The sequence below is a fragment of the Centruroides sculpturatus genome, unplaced genomic scaffold (genome assembly GCF_000671375.1).
Source record: "Centruroides sculpturatus isolate CEXI.00-Female unplaced genomic scaffold, Cexi_2.0 scaffold2042, whole genome shotgun sequence".
Taxonomy (NCBI): Eukaryota; Metazoa; Arthropoda; class Arachnida; order Scorpiones; family Buthidae; genus Centruroides; species Centruroides sculpturatus.
The window spans coordinates 30055-55422 of record NW_019386162.1 but is presented as its reverse complement, the minus strand read 5'-3'; the positions used below and the strand labels follow the sequence as shown (position 1 = coordinate 55422).

Sequence of the window (25368 nt, the reverse complement as noted above, 5' to 3'; positions counted from 1 at the left end):
GGCCTTCTCTATATCAAAAAACACAGACACTAAGTGCTGTTGTCTAATAAACGCTTCGCGAATAGATGTTTCAACGTTTACTAAGATATCACTGGTACTTCTGTTCCTNGTTGCAAAGCATGTGTTTTACACTTAGAAAGCAGTTGCAATGCTCGCATACTAGCTGTTCTTCACCCTTCAAAACGTATTGATGAGTCAACCGAGTATGCCCAATTCTCAAACGAGTAAGAATTACTTGAGATCTCCTGTCATACTGTTTATTGTGTCCAATTTTCTATATTTGGCTTGATCTCATGTAGTTTATTGTGGACTTGTGCGTTCCACACGTTTTGCCATTTCTCTGCTAGTCGTTTTTTAACTACTAGCTTCAAATCATCTCCTTCAATATGCATTATATGCTGTAAAAGAGTAGCTGACTTTGCAGCTGCGTCAGCTTCTTCATTCCCTTTTATACCTACTTGGCCTGGGACCCAAGAACATTTTACAAATTACTCGCAGTAAGATGGCAAAACGATTTGCGAATTTTAATCACTATCAAGTGAGAACTAAATTTACATGAAATCAAAGCCTGAAGTGCACTAACTGAGTCAGTGTAAATAACACAGGAACGATGACCTTTCCTATTTATATACTTTAAAGCTAAATAAATAGCATGCAGCTCTGCAGAAAAGATGGAAGAATTCAATGCAATTTGTTCTGCCACGATTTCATCCTGGCTGACAAAAGCTGAGCCAACGTAATCATCAGATTTAGGTCCATCTGTATAAATAGGAATTAAATTCCTATCATAATGTTGAATTTCTGCAAAGTGCTGTCTGTAGACATAATCTGAAGTGGATTCCTTAGAAAATTGCTTTATGCTAAGGTCAACATTTATCACAGAAGTTGACCAAGGAGATATACTAGACTTCTAGCTGTGAAATGTTGCCTGTGTTCAGGTCAATCGTGCTGCTCACTTTCTCCATTCTTATGGCGAATAAAGGGACACTGCTTGGGCGAGCTTCAAATAACCTTTTCAGCTGAGTATCTAATACTGTACAATCAACTGAAGGTTTAAAGTAAAATTTCTGTTTTATATAGTAAAATAGAGACAACTGTTCTCTCCTGAGAGATAGTGGAAGCTCATAAGCATCCACATACAAACTTTGTACAGGGGAAGTTCGAAAAGCACCAGTGCACAAACGTAGTGCTTGATGGTGGATTGGATCCAGCATCTGAAGAGTAGATTCTCGCGCAGAGCCATAAACAATGCAACCGTAATCCAGCTTAGAGCGGACAAGGGCCCTATAAATCCTGAGCATAGAAACTTTGTCTGCTCCCCAGGATGAGCAGCATAGTACCTTTAAAAGGTTTAGAGATTTTAAACATCTACTCTTCAGGTTGCGCAAGTGTGGCAAAAATGTCAGTTTTGGGTCGAAATAAACACCCAAAAACTTAGCCTCATTCACCATTGGAATTTTATCGCCATTTAGGTGAATTTCAGGATCCAGGTGCAAACCACGCCTTCGGCAGAAGTGGATGCACGATGTCTTCGCTGCATTAAACGTAAACCCATTGGTCTTGGACCAATCATATATGCGATTTAGGGAAGTTTGAAGTTGTCTCTCAATGAAACTCATATTACTAGACTGACAGGAGATCTGAAAGTCATCTACATACAAAGAGTGTTTCACACTGGGAGGGAGACAGTTAGCTATGCTGTTAATTTTAATTAGGAACAGAGTCACACTCAAAATGGAGCCTTGAGGAACACCTTCTTGTTGCGTGAAAGGCCTAGATAATGATTGCCAATCCTAACTTCAAATCTTCGATTCTCTAGAAACTTTTTTATAAAAATCAGCAAATTACCTCGCAATCCGAATTGGTCCAGATCATGGAGTATCCTGTTTCGCCAACAGCGATCATAGGCCTTCTCTATATCAAAAAACACAGACACTAAGTGCTGTTGTCTAATAAACGCTTCGCGAATAGATGTTTCAACGTTTACTAAGATATCAGTGGTACTTCTGTTCCTACGAAAACCACTCTGATGTGATGAAAAGTATTCATTTTTCTCTAAGAGATACATCAGATGTCTGTTTACCATCCTCTCAAAGAGTTTACACAAGCAACTTGTCAGAGAGATTGGTCTGTAATTAGAGGGATTCTTGTGGTCTTTACCAGGCTTGGGAATGGGAATAATAATAGATAGCCTCCAAGAGTCAGGAAAAGTATGTTCTGTCCATATTCTGTTAAACAGACACAGCAGATTAGAAAGAAAATTATTTGACAGATTTTTAATCATGCTGTGGTGGATTTAATCCAAGCCTACAGCATTATTCCCCGAGCGAGAAATCGCTGTATGTAGTTCTGTGCTGGTGAATGGCACATTATATTCCCCATTAGATGAGGAGGGAAAGTTTAAATATTGTTTTTCACTTTGGGCTTTATAAGCTTGAAAATTCCTATTAAACATTACATTGCTTGATGAAAAAGAAAACGTTTCACCAAACGTATCAGCAATACCCTGTATACTACTGATTATTGTGCCATTATTTTCCAGCATGGACAGGGATTGAGAAGCATATTTCCCATTGATTTTATGGATTTTATCCCAGACTGCTTTTGAGCTAGTAAATGATGTTATGCTAGAAACATACTTCCTCCAAGAATCCCTTTGGCTTTGCCTTCTTATTCTTCAGGCATTTGCCTTTGGTTTTTGAAAAGCAATCAAATTCTTTGTAGTGGGGTACCTTCTGAAAATCCCCCAAGCTTTCTTTTGTGCTTTAAATGCTGCCTCGCAATTTTGGTTCCACCATGGTTTCGGATGCTTTGGGTATCTTGTTGATGTCTTTCCCATTGTTTTCTCACCTGCCTGAATAATACTAAAAGTGACAACTTCAACTGCGTCATTGATATCAGCAATATTCACCATATCCTCAGTGTTGTTAGCCAAAGAGGAAAATGCAGGCCAATCTGCCGTTTTCAGTTTCCAACGTGGTAAACGAGCTGTTTCACAGCTTTCTCTGCCTTGGTATTTTAGAAATATTGGGAAGTGGTCGCTAGAGAGTGGATTAGATCCAACCTCCCATGTAAATGCTGAAAACAGATTCGGAGTTGCTAATCATAGATCAATGGTAGTGAACGATCTTTATGTAGCATGGAAGTATGTCACTTCTCCAGTATTAAACAGATACAGTTGATGATTACCTATAAATCTCTCAATGGTCCTGCCTCGACGATTGATGTTGGAACTGCCCACATAGGATTGTGGCCATTGAAATCACCCAGTAAAAGGAATGGAGTCGGCAGCTGTTCAACTAGTGTATCCAATTCATCCTCATTGACTCTGACATCTGGTGGCAAGTATATAGAATAAACTGTGACAGTTACGCCAATTAAAATTTTGACTGCCACAGCTTGCAGCTCTGTTGTTATTTGTACCGGTAAGGATGGAATGCGATTTGAAACCAGAATAGCCACACCGCCACTGGCACGGTTGTGGCTATCATCATCCTTCTGGTAGAGATTGAATCCTTTCAAAGTAATTCTTTCTCCAGGTTTCAGATGGGTTTCCTGGAGTGCCACGCAGAGAGATGAGGTAGGTGATGTCAAGTGTTTAATGTCAGAGAAGTTATTGCGGAAACCACGACAGTTCCATTGGATTATAAAATAATCCATTATGTGTTTGAGGCAGCATTCTTTGTGAAGGTATCCCTCTTTAGTTTTACGGCTGATTTGCCTTTTGGAAATGAAGTTGGTGGTGTCACCTCCTTATTAGTCTCCTCGTCAGAGAAGTCAGAGAACTCACTCATAGACTGAGCCTCTGATCTGTTAGATTTGGAGATGGCTGCTTTTAATTTTTGTTTGTTGAGCGGGTTCTTAGCAGCCTTCTTAGAACCCACGTTTCTTGTTTTTACCCGTTTTAGGTAGGGGTGTTTTGGTCTTCTTGCTCTCCTTTTCTGCTTTTTGCGTAGATGGTATAAGCAAACATTTTTCATGGCGAGTTAGAGATTCATTTGGTGAAACAGAAATGTCTGTCTGAACTCCACATGTCTTTTTGGATATCAGAACAGCAGCAAATGTCTTCTGTTTCACTGGTGCATTTAAAGTGACCATGCGTCGTGCCTCTGGGTAAGGTATATTATTCACTGTCTTTACCCGCTGAATCTCTTTCTCTTTTTGCCACATGGGACATTTTCGGGAGTAGGCAGGATGGGCATCTTTGCAGTTGATGCAGCATGGAGTGGTTGTACACTCAGTACTCTGGTGGCCTTTAACTTCACACTGTGCACATAAACTTTTGCCTAGACATGATGTTTGGGAATGTCCAAATCGCTGGCATTTAAAGCAACGCAGCGGATTTAGAATGTATGGACGAACTGGACAGCGCAGATATCCTGTAGTAATGAAAGATGGCAATGTCGGCTTGTTAAATGTGAGGATAAGATGTTTGGTTGATATCAACTTGCCATCTCGACAAATGGAGATACGTTAAATAGCAATGACGCCTTGGTCTGAAAGGCCGATCTGAAGATTGATCTCAGATATCACACCACGTGAGGAGTTCAAACTTCCATGTGGTGTGACTGTTACTTCAATATCTCCCAGGTTCTTTGTAACTAAAAATTTTGCTGACTGTTGAGATGAGGCAGTTTCTACAAGTAAGTCCCCTGACCTCAATTTCTGTATCTTTTTCAGGTGTCCAATACTTGATTCAAATATTTTTTGAATGCGAAATGGAGAGCATTTCGAAAGAGGTTTTTCTCCAGTAGCATGTACTATCAAGTAGGATGGCTGACTGGATGTCTTTTTATTTGTTGTTGGTGTATCTAATCATTTTGGGTTTTTTGAATCCATAATTATATATAATTATGTGACTCCTAGTGACCCCACCCACCACAGAACCCAACAAGGGGATACCGTCACATGGAGTACTTCCATAGACCGTCACATCAGGGTTTCCCAGGAGCTATACCTTCACAATGCAGTCAAGAAGAGCACATCTTGTCGGACGTGTCCACCCGCTCTGCATCGATCAGTTGACTTCAAGCCGAGGCCAAGAATGACTCAACGACCAGCCGATTGACTCAAACGGAGACTGGTTTGAGCCTCCCGTTTATCCGAAGCAGAGGCCAAAGCAGTGTGTTGGGGATGTTATGTTGCCCCTCAACTACCAGGATCCCCCTTTCCGGCATACGAGACACCACGCACGGCAAACACGTGGGTGGGCGTTCAGATCCCAGGGATGGTGAAGAGGAGTTTCTAGACCATCTCTGGGAGGTCCCCTCACCACGGACAGGAACCCACATCGAGGGGCAGTCTCCAATTTATTCAAATAAACGACGCTCTAAAGTATTACTCTACAGGTGCAGTTTAAGCCCACTAAACATAAAATAAAAACAGTTTAAAGTTTAACTGAGTTAGAAAAGTCCTTTATTAAGGATCAACTTGATAGTATTGATGGGAATCATACCTATGCTATAAAAAACCAAATCTCTGTTTGAATGATCATTTGCCATTGTATATTTGAATTTTTTCATAAAGATCTTTGTGTGAAAAATGTTTGTTTCCTTTTACTCTTAAAATTTCTAACACACTACCTCTCCAGTCCTTCAATCGAATAACATTTTTTAAAAAAATGTTTGATATTGGGTACATTCATAAAGTCAAACAACTTAAATGAGAATGACATCCTCGTTATTCTTATTTCGTTAGACTTTTCAAATTATTCGTTTATATCTAAATGACTGTTTCTAGTGCAGCCTTATCCAAAATATTTTTCTTACATTGCTTCAGGTGAACAATTATTTCAATTATTTTACCTTTGAATTCACAATTTAATCACTCAAGTAGATTTAGAAACATCGATATTGTTGGGTGCCATTTTCTTAACAAAGTAAACTAACTCTTCCTTTCCTGAACTTCGTTAGAGTTTAATTTGAAACATCATCATCATAAGTTGCATACAATTAGAAGCTGTAGCAGAAGCAACCAACAAAACTTTGAGAGAGACAACATGGCTATGACTACTTGTCGAGAATGTGCTGTAGTGATTGCATTGTTGGCAATAAGTGTAGGCGCTTTTGTCATTAATAAAAAGCAGACAAGTTGACATCAACGACAACGTCGATGGCAAGTACATCCCATGAACATAAACATGCCACTTTGTCAATTCTCGTTATTTCGTTGGATGAAGGATGTTGATTCCGAGGAATTTTTTAACTACACAAGAATGAATGTGGATCTCTTCCATGAGCTGTCGAGACATCTGTGGAGAAGACTATACAAACCACATGGTCAAGCAATTAATCCAGAAACGAAACACACACTGACATTAAAGTGAGGCAAAAATACAAATTATAATTAAAACTGCAGCTGTATAATCAATCCTCTCTAATATTATAATATATATTTTTTACAGATACCTGGCCCAGGGAGGCAGTATTCAAAGTATGGCTTGGGATTATAATATAGGAAAGTGTACAGCTAGAAAAATCATACTGGAGGTCAGTACTTTCATCTCAGTTCCATTTTTTTTTTATATTAAAAGAAAAATTGTCTATGTTAAAATCTGTGTAATATTAAGTAAATAATTGTCATATTTAAAATGAAATTTATGATAAAATTCTAGATTAAAACTTAAATTTCTCTAATTATATAAATATAAAATTGACTAATTTATGACATTTAAATAATAAGCTTAGTGTGTATGGTACACGTTCTTTTCCTTTTCTGCGATGTTTTGTGTATTTTCAGGTCTGTACAGCAATATGGGAGGAACTGAAGCCAACATATATGGCTTCATTATCATATCCAGAATGGTTGCAGATAGAAAACAAATTTTGGGAGAAATGGCAGTTTCCTCTCTGTCTAGGAGCTACAGATGGAAAACACATCAGGATCAAGGCACCACCAATATCCAGATCAAAATTTTTTAAAATCAAAAAATTTTTTAGCATTGTTCTGATGGCTGCATGTGATGCAGACTACAGATTTACATTTGTAGATGTAGAAGCATATGGGAGTGACTCTAATGCAACTATCTTGTCATTGTCAGCCTTTGGAAGCAGTCTCCTTATAACATTGAAAAGTTAAAGTTGCCAAACGAGAGAAAACTACCAGGTACAACCCTTCCATTTGCATTTGTTGCAGATTCTGCATTTCCACTAAAACTAAAGTTTATGCTTCCTTATCCTGGAATAAATTTAACAGAGGGTGAATCAATCTTCAATTACCATCTCTCCCAGGCAAGAAGAGTTATAGAGAGCACATTTGGATTTTTGGCATCGCGATAGCGTATTTTCCATCAATCAATTAGAGCATCTCCTGATGTAACAAAAATAATGTTATGCACAGTTACCCTGCATAACTTTATAATGAAAAATAATTTGGTGCCAGAATACTGCTCCCCAAATTTTGTAGACCAAGAAAATATCTCTGGCGATTTCATTCCAGGTGAGTTCCAGGATGAGCCATCTCCTAATTGGAGGCCTCTCCAATGTGGATCGCAAAATTCTGCACAGAGCATACAGAAATCAGAATAATCTAAAGGAGTTTTTCACGAATAAAAGACATGTAACTTGGCAGTTAGGGATTGTTAATCAAGGAACCCTATCAAATTCATGAAGATATTATAATTTTAGAATAGAGTAGAGCATCATTTATCCGAATCAATTGGGGACTGGAGTTCTTCAGTTAGTTAGTTAGTTAGAGTTTATTGGCGCAAAGGCCATACAGGCCAAGCTGCGCCATGGCAAATGGTATATATAAATAAGTAAATAAATATATATATATATATATATATATATAATGTAAGATGTTTAATATAAATAAATAAATAAACTAATAAATAACAAAACAATATATAACAGTATACATGTAAATAATAACTATATATATACATAAATGAATAAATAAATAAATAATCAACAAGGTATATATAAACCTAACCAAAATAAATAATTAAATATGTTTATAAATATTATTCACTTTCAAAAAGTTCAATAATTTGTCAAGATTTGGCCTCTGGCCCAAAATCTCTCTCAAACTTGCATTTCCAAAATGCTGTCTATGACTTTGATCATAAGCTGTGCAGTTGAAAAGCATGTGTTTTACACTTAGAAAGCAGTTGGAATACTCGCATACTGGCTGGTCTTCACCCTTCAAAAAGTATTGATGAGTCAACCGAGTATGCCCAATTCTCAAACGAGTAAGAATTACTTCAGATCTCCTGTCATACTGTTTATTATGTGTCCAATTTTCTATATTTGGCTTGATCTCATGTAGTTTATTGTGGACTTGTGCATTCCACACGTTTTGCCATCTCTCTGCTAGTCGTTTTTTAACTACTAGCTTCAAATCGACTCCTTCAATACGCATTATATGCTGTAAAGGAGTAGCTGACTTTGCAGCTGCGTCAGCTTCTTCATTCCCTTTTATACCTACATAGCCTGGGACCCAACAAAATTTTACAAAGAAATTACTCGCAGTAAGATGACAAAAGAGCTTACAAATTTTAATAACTATAGAGTGAGAGCTAGGTTCACATGAAATCAAAGCCTAAAGTGCACTAACTGAGTCAGTGTAAATAACACAGGAACAATAATAACACAGGAACCTTTCCTATTTATATACTTTAAAGCTAAATGAATAGCATGCAACTCTGCAGAAAAGATGGAAGAATTCAATGCAATTTGTTCTGCCACGATTTCATCCTGGCAGACAAAAGCTGAGCCAACGTAATCATCAGATTTAGATCCATCAGTAAAAATAGGAATTAAATTCCTGTCATGGTGTTGAATTTCTGCAAAGTGCTGCCTGTAGACATAATCTGGGGTGGATTCCTTTGGAAATTGCTTTAAGCTAAGGTCAACATTTATCACAGGAGTTGACCAAGGTGATATACTACAGATCTAGCTGTGAAATGTTGCTTGTGTTCAGATCAATCGTGCTGCTCACATTCTCCATTCTTATGGCGAATGCAGGAACACAACTTGGGCGAACTTCAAATAATCGTTTCGAGTAAGTATCTAATACTGTACAATAAACTGAAGGTTTAGTAAGAGAGTTTTTTTTGATATAATAAAAAAGTGACAACTGTTCTCTCCTAAGAGATAGTAAAGGCTCATAAGCATTTACATGCAAACTTTGGACATGAGAGGTGCAAAAGGCACCAGTGCACAAACGCAGTGCTTGATGGTGGATTGGATCCAGCATCTGAAGAGTAGTTTCTCGTGCAGAGCCCAAAACAATGCATCCATAATCCAGCTTTGAGCGGACAAGGGCCCTATAAATCATTAGCATAAAACATTTGTCTGCTCCTTAGGATGAGCAGCACAGTACCTTTAAAAGGTTCAAAGATTGTAGACATCTACACTTCAAACCGCACAAGTGTGGTAAAAACGTCAGTTTAGGGTCAAATGAAACTCCCAAAAACTTTGCCTCATTGACCATTAGGATTTAAACCCCATTTAAGTAAATTTCAGGGTCCAAGTGCAAACCAAGCCTTCGGCAAAAGTTGATGCATGAGGTCTTCTCTGTGTTAAAACTAAAATCATTAGTCTTTGACCAATTGTCTACGCGATTTAGGAAGATTTGCAGTTGTCTCTCAATAAAACTCATGTTGTTTGACTGACAGGAGATCTGAAAGTCATCCACATACAAAGAGTGTTTCACACTAGGAGGGAGACAGTTAGCTATGCTGTTTATTTTAATTAGGAACAGAGTCACACTCAAAATAGAGCCTTGAGGGACACCTTCTTCTTGCGTGAAAGGCCTAGATAAAGTGTTGCCAATCCTGACTTGGAATCTTAGATTCTGTATAAAGTTTTTTATATAAATTGGCAAATTACCCTGCAATCCAAATTGGTGTAGATCACGAAGTATCCTGTATCGCAAACAGCGGTCATAGGCCTTCTCTATATCGAAAAACACAGACACTAAGTGCTGTCGTCTAACAAACGCTTCGCGTATAGATGTTTCAAGATTTACCAAGTTATCAGTGGTACTTCTGTTCCTACGGAAACCACTCTGATGTGGTCAAAAGTATTCCTTTTTCTCTAAGAAATACATTAGACGCCTGTTTACCATTCTCTCGAAAAGTTTACAGAGACAACTCGTCAGAGAGATTGGTCTGTAATTAGAGGGATTCTTGTGATCTTTACCTGGTTGGGAGGAAGATAATGATAGATAGCCTCCAAGAGTCGGGTAAAGTATATTCTGTCCACATTCTGTTAAACAGATTAAGGAGATTTATAAGAGAATTATTTGAAAGATTTTTAATCATGCTGTAGTGGATTTTATCCGGGTGTACAGCAGTATTCCCTGAGCGAGAAATTGCTGTATGTAGTTCTATGCTGGTGAATAACACATTATATTCCTCATTAGATGAAGAATGGAAATTTAAATATTGTTTTTCACTTTGGGCTTTATAAGCCTGAAAATTTCTTGAATACATAATATTGCTAGATGAAGAGGAAAATCTTTCACCCAAGATATCAGCAATACCCTGTATATTGCTGATTATTGTGCCATTATTTTCCAGCATGGACAGAGATTGAGAAGCATATTTCTTATTGATTTTATCCCAGACTGCTTTTGAGCTAGTGAAAGATGTTATGCTAGAAACATACTTCCTCCAAGAATCCCTTTGGCTTTGCCTTCTTATTCTTCTGGCATTAGCCTTTGCTTTTTGAAAAGCTATCAAATTTCTAGCAGTGGGGTATCTTCTAAAAATTACCCAGGCTTTCTTTTGTGCTTTAAATGCTGCTTTGCAATTCTGGTTCAACCATGGTTTCGGATGCTTTGGGTATCTTGTTGATGTCTTTCCCATTATTTTTTCAGCTGCCTGAATAATACTGGAAGTGACAACTTCAACTGCGTCATTGATATCAGCAGTATTGACCATACCCTCAGTGATGTTGGCCATAGAAGAAAAAACAGGCCATTCGGCTGTTTCCAATTTCCATCGTGGTGGATGGGCTGTTTCACACCGTTCTCTGCCTTGATATTTTAAAAATATTGGAAAGTGGTCACTAGAGAGTGGATTAGATCCAACCTTCCATGAAAATGCTGAAAACAGGTTTGGACTCGCTAATGATAAATCAGTGGCAGTGAATGTTCTTGTTGGGGTATGGAAGTATGTCACATCTCCAGTATTAAATACATTTGCTGATTGCCTATGAGTCGTTGAATGGCTCTGCCTCGATGGTTAATGTCAGGACTGCCCCACATAGGATTGTGACCATTAAAATCATCGAGTAAAATAAATGGAGTCGGCAGCTGTTCAACCAAGGCATCCAATTCATCCTCATTGACTCTGACATCTGGTGGCAAGTATATAGAACAAACTGTGACAGTTATGCCAATAGAAATTCTGACTGCCACAGCTTGCAGCTTTGTTGTTATTTGTACCAGTAAGGATGGGATGCAATTTTAAACCAGTATAGCCACACCTCCATTGGCACGGTTGTGGCTATAATCATCCTTGTGGTAGACATCAAATCGTTTTAAAGAAATATTTTTCTCAGGTTTTAGATGGATTTCCTGGAGTGCCATGCAGAGAGATTGGGTAGATGATATCAAGTGTTTAACGTCAGAGAATTTTTTGCAAAAACCACGACAGTTCCATTGGGTTACTTTATAACCCATTATGTGTTTGAGACAGCATTCTTTGTGAAGGTATCCCTTTTTAATTTTACGGCGGTTTTTCTTTTGGAGGTGACGTTGGTTGTGTCACCACCATATTTCGTCACTAGTACAATCCTGAATGTTCGTTAGAAAGGGTTGAACAGTTGTTTTTTTAGATTACAGGACTCGATGTAATTATGCATCATCAACCGATCTTGAAGCACTCTATGGGGATGCAGACACATCCACATGCAATACACTTGATACATTAACCACAGATATATTGGTGAGTGAACAAGGCAACTTTTGTGATGGTGTTGCGACCTATTGTGATGGTCCATCAACTTCCATAGGTGACAATAGATCAACTCTCCTGACAAATACCAAAAGAAAAAAAAGCACAGAAACTGAAAGATGCTATATTTTCAAATATCTGCATGTACCACACCAAAGTAATTGTTATCTTAAAATTTTATATTGTTCAGAAGTAGCATTGTAAGTCAAAAGTCACTTGTCAATCAACTCGTTACTTTTTGCTTGATCTGGCAAACACACTAGCATCATCGATTACAATTTGTTGATTTATTGTTCTGCCATTTTTAACTGCTTTTACTATTTGCCCATTCTTTTATTCAGCAGTGCACTGAGCAGTTGCTGCCGAAAATAACGTTTTTGCTGCTGACGGTTGAAAACACTTTTGCTGAAGAAAGAGCTATTTCAAAATGGCTGATATAAACAATGANGGGCGGCTTAAAAGGGGTTAACTGCTTTTACTATTTGCCCATTCTTTTATTCAGCAGTGCACTGTGCAGTTGCTGCCGAAAATAACGTTTTTGCTGCTGACGGTTGAAAACACTTTTGCTGAAGAAAGAGCTATTTCAAAATGGCTGATATAAACAATGATTTTCTTTCTGCTATATTTACATGCATTTGTTCAATATTATTAGAAGAAAAGCCATTAACTTCAATACTTTGATTTGAAAAAGTTGGATATAACTGATGCTCTTCTTGATACACTTGTAATAGAAAATGGAAGTGGGGTTTATTTGATTCATTTACACGTCTAGGGTTTCATAGGGTTTATTTGATTCATTTACACATCTATTTGAGGAAAAAGGTATCCCAATGAGCAACATCATAGGTTTTGCTAGCGATAATTGTTCCACAATGCTTGGTACAAAAAATGGATTCCAAAAACTGTTGAAAGATGTCTTACAAACATTTTCGTGCTTGGATGTGTTTGTCATTCATTTTCACTATGTGCAAGCCATGCAGTGTCAGTGTCGGTGTTGCCATCATCCTTAGAAGCATTTCTAAAAGATGTTACGTCCTATTTCAGCCAAAGTAGCAAGTGTGAAAATGACTTTGCCTCAATTCAAGGTGTTCTTCAAATTGCAAAACATAAAATTCCAAAGCTAGCCCAAACATGATGGCTTTCTAGAGAACAAGTAATTCCCAGAATTTTGGAACAATGGGAAGCTCTGATCCTATACTTTCAATCTGAATCTAAAACTGGCAAAGTTGATGGTGCATGTAGAATATACAAGACACTTGTCAACACTGGGACAAAGCATATGCTCTGCTTCCTCCATTATGTCTTGGGCAAAGTTAACAATGTCAATTTAGAATTTAAATCTGAACACTTCAGGTTGCATAAATTGCACTCATTGGTGTCATTAGAGTACAAGAATATCTTGAGTTTTTTCATTAAAGAAGAGTATTTATTGCAAATGACTTTAGTGACTATTGATCCCAGAAAAAAAAAATTTCACAAACTGATAGATTTGTATCTTGGCAGAAGAACAATGGCCCTTATAGAAAAAGATCCAATTACCAATCTCAAATGTGCCCTCAGATTTAAAAATGACTTCTTGCAATTTTTGATAGAATTGTATGTCCAAATTAAGCAGCGATTTTCTTTTGATGAAAATAGTGTAATAGCAAAGTTGAAAACTTTAGATCCAAAAATTGTTTTTAGCCAGAATTGCTATATGTCTATCTCAAGTCTAGCTGCTAATTTCAAATCACTCGTGCCTGAGAACAAGTTGGATGAACTGGAAGACAAGTTTAGAAGCTCTCGGTTGTCCAAAGAACAATTGGGTTTTAGTGACGATATGAGAATACCAGAATTCTGGTATTCTTTGTGGGAAGTAAAGGATGGCCTAAATCAGCCTAAATATTTAAATTTGTCCAACTTCATGACAAACATGACTGTATTGCCCCATTCGTCTGCATGGAGAGAAATTTTTCCCAAGTGAATAGCACAAAACAAAGTTTACTAATAAATTAAATGCATCAACAAGAAGAGATAAAATATTAGCAAAACATCATCTAACAAAACACAGCAATTCAGGAATTACTTGACAACCGAGAAAAGAATTAATAAAAGAGTAGCAAGATGGGATGGTATATAAGAGATATACTGAGCAACTAAAAAGAGCAAAAGATGACCACAAAATAATGATTTATGAGTGCAACGATGATGATTAAATTAAACTATTTTATCGTAAGTATTATTTACTTTGTATAATATTATTGCAAGCTTAAACAATATATTTAGTCTTTGCACTAAAAGCAAATACATTCCTATTCTAGACCAGCTTGGTTTTTTTACAAGATGTTGATTTTTTTAGAGAGCCAATCTTGGTTTTTTAAAAAATTCCTGATGGCATCCCTGTCTCAGCCATCTCAAGGAACTTCTAAGTACCACCACCAGATCAGAGTTGCCAGACTGGGCAACAAGTAGCGGATTGAGCAACTTTTTAAGTGCCTTTGCTACAAAAATTTCAAATTTCAGCATGCATCAACACAGTAAATAAGTTTCTAGTCCATCTCTGTTTTTAATTCTATCGAAATTAGATTCAAAAAAGTGAATTTCACTTGTATTCTTAAAAGAATTTTTTTAAAGAAAAATTTTTTGGAATTTATTAATTTTAATATTTACAATAACCGATCCCATTGTTTTATTTTTATTATTTATTTACTATTTAATGAGTTTTATGAACAGAAAAATGGGAATAGAGGAATTGAGGCAGCAGATGGCCAGATTGGAGATCGATAGAAATTATTTTAAGTGTTTCTTACGTGAACAACAAACTCCTACAACGTTACAGTTGCCAGAATCTATTAAGTCCAGCATCCGGTATGGAGATATAATCAAAATAGAGAGACTAATTATTAAATCAGTAATAAAGAAAAAAAGGTAAACAAATATTTTTACTGTCTTTAAATAAAAAATTTGATTATCCCTTAACTGCAGAGAAAGAAGAATAATTAAAGAAATTAATTATAAATTTAACAGATGTTGAAGTACCAAAAAATTATCTATGTTTATTATCATATGGAAGTAATATGAATTTACCTATATTTACAAAAACAATTGAAGTTGTGGCCAAAATGGAAAGGATTATTCAATGAATCTCAGGAAAACAAAATAATAAAAATCAGTTAAGGAAAAATTTAAGTAGAGATCTTCAAAACTATAAAGGAAAAGGTGCGTACAGAGATTATATGTTAGATAAAAAGGCAATTAAAATAACTAGAAAAACAAATAGATTAATTAAGTTTTTTAAAAATAAACAAATTTCTATTATTAAAGCAGATAAATCTCATGCGCTTATAATTATTAAAAATTCAGACTTACAGCAAAAGAAAAAACAAATAGTAGCTACAAATGAATACGAAATTTTACCCAGTGATCCAACGGAAGACATTAAAAATAGTGGGACAGATTTTTAGACCATTAGTGGATTTTAAATACTCAGTACTATATAATTTGGAACATTATATAAAAAATTATTTGCAGTATATACCTGACTCTAAATATACCATAAAAAATGCAGATCAATTAATCTCAAGATTAATGTCCGGTCAAAGTAAGAAATCTTATAGATTCTTAAGTTTGGATGTAAAATCTATGTATCCATCAATAAACTGGAACATTATTATAAAAAGTTTAAGTAAATATAATTTACCTTGTCACATTTTAGAATTTATACAGTTTACTTTTAAAAATAATTATTTTAAAATTTCTACAGAACATTATCGTCAAAGAGACGGGATAGCAATGGGATCAGTGGTCAACCCAAAACTTGCAGATATTTGCATGTCATCATTGGATGAAAAAATCTTCTAGTTTCAAAGTATTGTTTTTTATACTAGATATGTGGATGATATATTAATTTTGTACGACTCAAATGACACCACACCTGAAAACATCAAGATTTACGCAAATAGTTTAAATATTAACATTAAATTTACTTATGAAGAAAAAAGAAACTATGAAATTAATTATTTAGATTACTTTGGGACATTATATAAAAAATTATTTGCAGTATATACCTGACTCTAAATATACCATAAATTACAAGACAAAATGAAACATTGCTGTTTCGTAAGTACGAAAAAATATGTAATAATAGTAAGGTGATTAATCATAAATCATATAGCCCTATAGGAATAAAACAAAATGTATTTTTGATGGAATTAAGGAAAATATTTAATAGAACAACATTAAAAAATATATTGAAATACAGACTAAGAACCTTTTTAAAAAATATTTATTAAATGATTATCCACAACAGCTTATATATAAGTGGTATAATACTTATATTAATAATAGATATAATGTCAAAGATAAAAAAAATAGAAAATTTACATATTAAAATTCCGTATATTTCAAAATTTTATTAAAAAATATAAAAATTATATTAAAGAATTATTTTTTGTCAACTTAGTAGGAGAACAAAGAAATAAATTAAACAAGAGTATCTGTTTCATTAACAAAGTAAATGAGAAACAATCAAGGAATCCTTTAGAAGTAGCAGGAGTTGTATATAGATTGATGTGTACATGTACAGAACAGAAATATTATATTGGAGAAACAGGAAAAAAACTTGAAGTGAGACTGAAAGAATATGAGGCGGCAATCTGACTAAAAAGAACCAAATCTCTGTGGCAACAACACTGCAATATAACAAAATGTATTATTGACCGAAATAATATTAAAATTAAAAATATGACACTTCCGTGCTGCGGCGTTATAATATTAAAATATTGTACAAAGTAGGAAATCTTGTAAAAAGACGTGTTATCGAACATTACTGTATAAAAGGATATGTAAATTGTATTAATTTAAATACCGGCACATGTGTTGATGCATGCTGGGATAGCTTGATAGAGTATAAAAGTATTGGCAATGTAAAACTGTAATATCCACTGATGAGGCTGATAAGCAAAATATATTTGGAAGAAAAAGGAAAAATAAAGTGAGAAATAGTAAATAAGTTTCTTGTCCATCTCTGTTTTTAATTCTATCGAAGTCAGATTCAAAAAAGTGAATTTCACTTGTATTCTTAAAGAGTTTTTTTTAAAAAAAAATTTTTTGGAATTTATTAATTTTAACATTTATTGTATTATACAAAACTAATAAAGTTAGATCTGGAAACACTAGACATTTGTTGAGTTCGCACTGTTGCAGTATAATGGATCGTGTTGTCTCGGTGAGTGCCTAGGTCTAGTAGTTGAACAGTATTTTATAAATGTGAACATTGCAAATTAATTGTGTTACTATATTGGTCATACCAACATAATGGGTAAGTGGAGTAAGTATAATAAAAACTTCCAAAATTCATGGCTCTCAGATAAAGAATTTAGCAAATGGATCAAAGAAGTGAGGAATGACAGTGAAAAAGCATACTGTAAACTTTGTAAAGTGTATCTCAGAGCCCACAAAACTGACTTAAGCAAACATACGTCTACTGCAAAACATGCTAAAAANTTAACATTAAATTTACTTATGAAGAAAAAAGAAACTATGAAATTAATTATTTAGATTACTTTGGGACATTATATAAAAAATTATTTGCAGTATATACCTGACTCTAAATATACCATAAATTACAAGACAAAATGAAACATTGCTGTTTCGTAAGTACGAAAAAATATGTAATAATAGTAAGGTGATTAATCATAAATCATATAGCCCTATAGGAATAAAACAAAATGTATTTTTGATGGAATTAAGGAAAATATTTAATAGAACAACATTAAAAAATATATTGAAATACAGACTAAGAACCTTTTTAAAAAATATTTATTAAATGATTATCCACAACAGCTTATATATAAGTGGTATAATACTTATATTAATAATAGACTAGCAGACCCCGCCACGCCTTGTTGTNATTGCAAATTAATTGTGTTACTATATTGGTCATACCAACATAATGGGTAAGTGGAGTAAGTATAATAAAAGCTTCCAAAATTCATGGCTCTCAGATAAAGAATTTAGCAAATGGATCAAAGAAGTGAGGAATGACAGTGAAAAAGCATACTGTAAACTTTGTAAAGTGTATCTCAGAGCCCACAAAACTGACTTAAGCAAACATACGTCTACTGCAAAACATGCTAAAAATGATGCAGGCATAACTTCATCATTTCAAAAAAGGTTGACAACCATATTCTATGAAAAGTGTATGGCCACTACACTTGAACTAAAGTTAGTTGCGTTTGTTGCCTGCCATACAAGCATTAGAAATGTCAATTATTTAACAGATTTGATAACAAATGAATTTCCCTCATCGAGTTCATCATCGATGGCAATATATCAATACATAAAAAGTTTAAAAATGCATAGAAGTAAGTGTTCTGCTATTATTAAGAATGTAATTGCTTCTGCACTGCTACAAGAATAAATTGAGCATATTAAGAATCATGTTTTTTTCTCTTATCATTGATGAATCAACTGATATTTCTTGTGTGAAACATTTATGTTTGTGTATCAGATATTATAACTCAAAAAATAATCAAATAGTGTCTCAATTCCTTGGATTGATTCCAGTCACAATTACTACTGCAGAGGCACTGCATGATGCTGTTACACACTTTTTGTCTGATGTTAATATTGATATTAAAAAATGCTTTGCTATTGCAACTGATGGTGCATCTAACCTTTGCGGTATTAATAACTCTCTTTACAAGCAGATGAAGAAGGATAACCCAAATGTAATATTAATAAAGTACATCTGTCATTCACTTTATTTATCCTGTTCACACACATCAGAGGAATTGTCTGGAAATATACTGGGTTGTTCGGAAAGTAATTTCATTTTTTTTCGGGGGAAAAAAACACAATATTTTTATAATAAATAAATATTTTATTGAATTATATATCAACCATTTTGTTCAAATACCTGTTGTCATCATTTCTGGTAGTAGCATAATTTCACATTCATAAAAGTTTTGATCATTGCTTACAAAAAACTGATCCAAGTGATTTTTGACATTGTCATTTCAAGTAAATGTCTTACAGTTTAAAAAATTTGTATAAACTGGAACAAGTAATAATCTGAGTGTGCTCGATCTGGTGAATATGGTTTGTGTGAAAACACATCCCATCTAAGTTATAACAGTTTCTGACGAGTTAACAAACTTGTGTGAAACTTGACATTATCGTGGTAAAACACTATACCTGTTTTGTTGATCAATTCTGGCAGCCTTTTCTGTTTGATATTACTCAATTTGTTTACTTGATGGCAGTACACTTTCAAATCAATTGTTAAATTGTCTGGTAAAAGCTCCAAAAAAACTTCCTTAAAATCCCACCAAAGAGAGCATCTCTCTTTAAGAACATGTGGAACCCATATATCGAGCTTTGAAGCAAAACCAAGTTGTTTCAAGTAATCATAAACAGTTCAATTTGACAAATTTAATCTCTTAGTGATTTCATGTGTTGTTATTCTTCAGTTTGCTTCAATCAGTACTTTTATTTTGTTTTCATTGGCATCAATTATTGGCAATCCATAATGCAGTGCATTTTCAATACTGAAATTGCGAGAACGAAATTTTGTAAACCAGTTTTGGCACTGTCGTTCTGTCAACACATCTCCACCATACATGTCACATGATTTTTTTCTTGCTTGAACGGCATTTTTATTTTTTTGTAATAAAAAAGCAAAATATGCCGCAAATGCTGCTTTCCATCTTCCATATTTGATGGGACACAAAAAATAAACAATTGCACAAAATCAAACTAAATTTTTTACAAACAAGCTTTAAAATGCTAGTTGTCAAAATATATAATGATAATACGGTTTAGAATGAAAATGCGTGAAAAATACAACTAATGTGTCTAGTGGTAAAAAAAACTAAATTTTACTTTCCAAACAACCTAATAGATTATTTGCTCAGTGAAACATAACTGAATATAGGAACTGTTCTACTCTCAGCACCTGGGTGAAATCAACGTTACACTATCTGGAACCTGGAACCGGTGCTCGACGCACATATACTGTATATCGCTGTTGACAAACATTTTCGAGTGATCTGTTCACTCTTCTTCAGGTTGACTGAAATTCCTCGGACGGAGTGTATATTATTTGTTGGGATAGGGTGTTGGTTCCGAGGAGGTGGGTCGTTTCTGGCATGTGCAGTTGTGATTTTGCTCAGGTGAGTGGGATTTATTCCTCCTGCAATGAATTCCACCGGGTTATCCCCTACATCGATAAAAAACAACCATGGTTTGGTCCACTCTATGGTTGATGAGGAAACTCAACCAGCGACCGTTATGAATGGTGTCCGCCATGTTGAACCGTCCGAAACAAGCACCGGAATAGTCACCTCGGCCAGACCTCACCCCAGCCCCTACACGCCGTAGTTCAAAAAGGGAAAATTGCGCACCATCAAACTCAGAAAAGAAAAATGAAAATAAATCTACAGCTACAACTATGAACTCTCTTCCCCACCATACCTACCATGAATAATCGTAGACAGTGTGAAAGGTTGGTTAGTTGGTTGGTTGGTTAATTTTTATTGGCACAAAAGCCATGCAGGCTATACTGCGCCACGATACATGGTACAATTGAGGTAGAAAATAAATAGGGGAACATATATACACAAACGAAACATCACAGTTTAACCATTAAAAAGCTAATGGTAATATAAATATGAAATCTAAAATTTAATAAATAAAAATGCAACTCAAAATAAATAAAACTGTACAATAAATATATCATCAGATTTCCCTATACTTATTAATGACTTTTAGAAAGTCCAGTATATTATCCAGATTTGGCCTCTGGCCCAAAATGTCTCTAAAGCTTGCATTTCCGAAATGCTGTCTACGACTCTGATCAAAAGCAACACAGTTGCAAAATATGTGTTTAACACTTACAGCACAGTTGCAGTGCTGACATACTGGTTCGTCATCTCCCTTCAAAAGGTATTGATGAGTCAGTCGAGTGTGTCCAATTCTCAAACGAGTAAGGATAACCTCAGATCTATCATATTGCCTATTATGTGTCCAATTTTCTACCAAAGGTTTGATCTCGTGAAGTTTATTGTGGATTTGTGCATTCCACATGATTTGCCATGTCTCTGCTAGTCGTTTTTTAACGACTAGCTTCAAATCACCTCCTTCAATATCCATTGTATGCTGTGAAGGACTTGATGACTTAGCAGCTGTATCAGCTTCTTCATTACCTCTTATACCCACGTGGCCTGGGACCCAACAGAACTTCACAAAAAAATTTCTTGTAGTGAGATGGCAAATTAGTTTTCGAATTTTAATAACTATAAAGTGAGAACTACGTTCATACGAGATCAAAGCCTGAAGTGCACTATCTGAGTCAGTGTAAATCATGCAGCAACGATGACCTTTCCGATTTATATACTTTAAGGCTAAATAAATAGCCTGCAACTCTGCAGAAAAGATGGAAGAATTCGGTGGTATTTGTTCTGCCACAATTTCATCCTGGCAAACAAAGGATAAGCCAACATAGTTATCCAATTTAGATCCATCTGTGTATATAGAAATTAAATTCCTGTAACGATGCTGAATTTCTGCAAAGTGCTCTCTATAGATGTAGTCTGGCGTGGTTTCTTTAGGGAACTGCTTTAAGCTTAAATCAACATCGATTTGTGAAGTTGACCAAGGTGAAATACTATTAACCTCAACATGTGAGATGTTGCTTGTGTCTAGTTCAATCGTGCTGCTTACATTCTCCATTCTTATGTCGAATGTAGGGACACAACTTGGGTGAGCTTCAAATAATCGTTTCAGCTCAGTATCTACTACTGTACGATCAACTGAAGGTTTAGTAAGAGAGTTTTCTTTTATATAATAAAAAAGAGACAACTGTTCTCTCCTAAGAGACAGTGCAGGCTCATAAGCATCCACATACAAACTTTGGACAAGAGAAGTTCGAAATGCACCAGTGCACAAACGCAGTGCTTGATGGTGAATTGGATCCAGCATCCAAAGAGTAGATTCTCACGCAGAGCCATACACAATGCATCCGTAATCCGGCTTTGAGCAGACAAGGGCCCTATAAACCCTGAGCATCAAAACTTTGTCTGCTCCCCAAAATGAGTATCATAGTACCTTTAAAAAATTTAAAGATTTTAAACATCTACTCTTCAGGTTGCGCAAGTGTGGCAAGAATGTCAGTTTTTGGTCGTAAGAAACACCCAAAAACTTAGTCTCATTCACCATTGGGATTTTATCCCCGTTTAGATAAATTTCCGGATCCAAATGCAAACCACGCCTTTGACAAAAGTGGATGCACGAGGTCTTCTCCATGTTAAAACTAAAACCATTAGTCTTGGACCAATGGTCTACGCGATTTAGGGAGGTTTGCAGTTGTCTCTCGATAAAACTCATGTTGCTTGACTGGCAGGAGATCTGAAAGTCATCCACATAAAAAGAGTGTTTCACACTAGGGGGAAGACAGTTAGCTATGCTATTAATTTTAATTAGGAACAGAGTCACACTCAAAATAGAGCCTTGAGGAACACCTTCTTGTTGCGTGAAAGGCCTAGATAAAGTGTTGCNAATGTAGGGACACAACTTGGGTGAGCTTCAAATAATCGTTTCAGCTCAGTATCTACTACTGTACGATCAACTGAAGGTTTAGTAAGAGAGTTTTCTTTTATATAATAAAAAAGAGACAACTGTTCTCTCCTAAGAGACAGTGCAGGCTCATAAGCATCCACATACAAACTTTGGACAAGAGAAGTTCGAAATGCACCAGTGCACAAACGCAGTGCTTGATGGTGAATTGGATCCAGCATCCAAAGAGTAGATTCTCACGCAGAGCCATACACAATGCATCCGTAATCCGGCTTTGAGCAGACAAGGGCCCTATAAACCCTGAGCATCAAAACTTTGTCTGCTCCCCAAAATGAGTATCATAGTACCTTTAAAAAATTTAAAGATTTTAAACATCTACTCTTCAGGTTGCGCAAGTGTGGCAAGAATGTCAGTTTTTGGTCGTAAGAAACACCCAAAAACTTAGTCTCATTCACCATTGGGATTTTATCCCCGTTTAGATAAATTTCCGGATCCAAATGCAAACCACGCCTTTGACAAAAGTGGATGCACGAGGTCTTCTCCATGTTAAAACTAAAACCATTAGTCTTGGACCAATGGTCTACGCGATTTAGGGAGGTTTGCAGTTGTCTCTCGATAAAACTCATGTTGCTTGACTGGCAGGAGATCTGAAAGTCATCCACATAAAAAGAGTGTTTCACACTAGGGGGAAGACAGTTAGCTATGCTATTAATTTTAATTAGGAACAGAGTCACACTCAAAATAGAGCCTTGAGGAACACCTTCTTGTTGCGTGAAAGGCCTAGATAAAGTGTTGCCCATCCTAACTTGAAATCTTAAATTTTCTAAGAAGTTTTTTATGAAAACTGGCAGATTACCCCGCAATCCGAATTGGTCCAGACCACGGAGTATCCCATATCGCCAACAACAATCATAGGCCTTCTCTATGTCAAAAAACACAGACACTAAGTGCTGTTGTTTAACAAACGCCTTGCAAATAGATGTTTCAAGGTTTAGTAAGTTATCAGTGGTACTTCTGTTCCTACGAAAACTACTCTGATGTGGTCAAAAGTATACATTTTTCTCTAAGAGATACATCAGACGTCTGTTTACCATCCTCTCAAAGAGTTTACACAGGCAACTTGTCAGAGAGATTGGTCTGTAATTAGAGGGATTCTTCTGGTCTTTGCCAGGCTTGGGAATAGGTATAATGATAGATAGCGTCCAAGAGTCAGGAAAAGTATGTTCTGTCCATATTCTGTTAAACAGATGCAGGAGATTAGAAAGGGAATTGTTTGACAGATTTTTAATCATGCTGTAGTGGATTTTATCCGGGCTTACAGCACTATTCCCCGAGCGAGAGATTGCTGTATGTAATTCAATTCTAGTAAATAGCACATTATATTCCTCATTAGATAAGGAGTAAAAGTTTAAACACTGTTTTTCTCTTTGGGCTTTATAAACCTGAAAATTCCTTGAATACACTATATTGCTGGATGAAGCAGAAAATGTTTCACCCAATAAATTAGCAATGTGTTGTACATTGCTGATTATTGTGCCATTATTTTCCAGCATGGACAGAGTGAAAAGCATATTTCCCATTAATTTTATGGATTTTATCCCAGACTGCTTTTGAGCTAGTGGAAGATGTTATGCTTGAAACATACTTCCTCCAAGAATCCCTTTGGCTTTGCCTCTTTAGTCTTCTGGCATTTGCCTTTGCTTTTTGAAAAGCAGTGAAATTTTCAGCAGTGGGGTATCTTCTAAAAATCCCCCATGCTTTCTTTTGTGCTTTAAATGCTGCCTCACAATTCTGGTTCCACCATGGTTTAGGATGTTTTGGATATCTAGTTGATGATTTTCCCATTGTTTTTTCGCTGCCTGAATGATACTGGAAGTGACAACCTCAACTGCATCATTGATATCAGCAGTATTGACCATTTCCTCAGTGATGTTAGCCAAAGTGGAAAATGAAGGCCAATCTGCCATTTCAAGTTTCCAGCGTGGTGGACGCTGTTTCACAGCTTTCTCTGCCTCGGTATTTTAGAAATATTGGGAAGTGGTCACTGGAAAGTGGATTAGATCCAACCTACCATGTAAACGCTGAAAATAGGTTCAGGGTTGCTAGTGATAGATCAATGGCAGTGAATGTTCTTGTTGCGGCATGGAAGTATGTCACTTCTCCCGTATTAAACAAATACAGTTGCTGGTTGCCTAGAAATCTTTCAATGGTCCTTCCTCGACAATTAATGTCGGGACTGCCCCACATAGGATTATGGCCATTGAAATCACCTAGTAAAAGAAACGGAGTAGGCAACTGTTCAACCAAAGCATCCAATTCATCCTCGTTCACTCTGACATCTGGTGGCAAGTATATAGAACAAACTGTGACAGTTACGCCAATTGAAAGTTTGACTGCCACAGCTTGCAAATCAGTGGTTATTTGTATCGGTAAGGATGGGATGTGGTTTGAAACCAAAATAGCCACACCCCCACTAGCACGGTTGTGGCTATCATCATCCTTGCGATAGAGATTGAATCCTTTTAAAGAAATATTTTCTCCAGGTTTTAGATGGGTTTCCTGGAGTGCCACACAGTGAGATGAAGTAGATGATGTCAAGTGTTTAATGTCAGAGAAGTTGTTGCGGAAACCACGACAGTTCCATTGGATTATTTTGTAATCCATTGTGTGTTTGAGGCAGCAGTCTTCGCAAAAGTGTCCCTCTTCAATTTTACTGAAGATTTTCCTTTTGAAGGGAAGGGTGGTTTGGTCCCCTCCATATTATTCTCTTCATCAGAAATATCAGAGAACTCACTCATGGATTGAGTCTCTGATCTCTTTGATTTAGAGAGGGCTGCTTTCAATTTTTGTTTGTTCAGTGGGTTCTTATTAGCCTTTTTAGAACCCACATTTCTGGTTATTACCCCTGT

General features: G+C 35.9%; 3 protein-coding genes and 1 pseudogene across 3 annotated transcripts; 2 read left to right on the top strand and 2 right to left on the bottom strand.

Moving 5' to 3' along the window:
• Nucleotides 1–124: 124 nt before the first annotated feature.
• LOC111613871 lies at nt 125–11165 on the bottom strand. The gene is made up of 2 exons (XM_023355222.1): nt 8600–11165; nt 125–615 (listed from the first exon to the last, which is right to left on the bottom strand). Exon 1 carries the CDS (start codon nt 10907–10909, stop codon nt 10142–10144), a length of 768 nt encoding a protein of 255 aa, XP_023210990.1. The 5' UTR covers nt 10910–11165; the 3' UTR covers nt 125–615; nt 8600–10141.
• Nucleotides 3874–5501, bottom strand: LOC111613874. Its single transcript, XM_023355225.1, has 2 exons — nt 5456–5501; nt 3874–4379 (listed from the first exon to the last, which is right to left on the bottom strand). Exons 1-2 carry the CDS (start codon nt 5499–5501, stop codon nt 3874–3876), a joined length of 552 nt encoding a protein of 183 aa, XP_023210993.1.
• LOC111613873 lies at nt 6140–7077 on the top strand. Its single transcript, XM_023355224.1, has 3 exons — nt 6140–6321; nt 6404–6488; nt 6739–7077. The coding sequence occupies exons 1-3, from the start codon at nt 6140–6142 to the stop codon at nt 7075–7077; spliced, it is 606 nt and encodes a 201-aa protein (XP_023210992.1).
• Nucleotides 11166–12639: 1474 nt separating the features above from the next.
• On the top strand, nt 12640–13868 carry LOC111613872 (annotated as a pseudogene).
• Nucleotides 13869–25368: the final 11500 nt, after the last annotated feature.

What these genes read in the sequence shown, in the direction of transcription:
- LOC111613871 (XM_023355222.1), bottom strand. Translation starts at nt 10,909, where the DNA reads ATGGCCAACATCACTGAGGGTATGGTCAATACTGCTGATATCAATGAC.
- LOC111613873 (XM_023355224.1), top strand. Translation starts at nt 6,140, where the DNA reads ATGCCACTTTGTCAATTCTCGTTATTTCGTTGGATGAAGGATGTTGAT. An exon ending in AAACACACACTGACATTAAA is followed by an intron (nt 6,322 to 6,403) that starts GTGAGGCAAAAA and finishes TATTTTTTACAG; the next exon opens with ATACCTGGCCCAGGGAGGCA. An exon ending in CTAGAAAAATCATACTGGAG is followed by an intron (nt 6,489 to 6,738) that starts GTCAGTACTTTC and finishes GTGTATTTTCAG; the next exon opens with GTCTGTACAGCAATATGGGA.
- LOC111613874 (XM_023355225.1), bottom strand. Translation starts at nt 5,501, where the DNA reads ATGGCAAATGATCATTCAAACAGAGATTTGGTTTTTTATAGCATAG. An exon ending in TTTGGTTTTTTATAGCATAG is followed by an intron (nt 4,380 to 5,455) that starts GTATGATTCCCA and finishes TCATTACTACAG; the next exon opens with GATATCTGCGCTGTCCAGTT.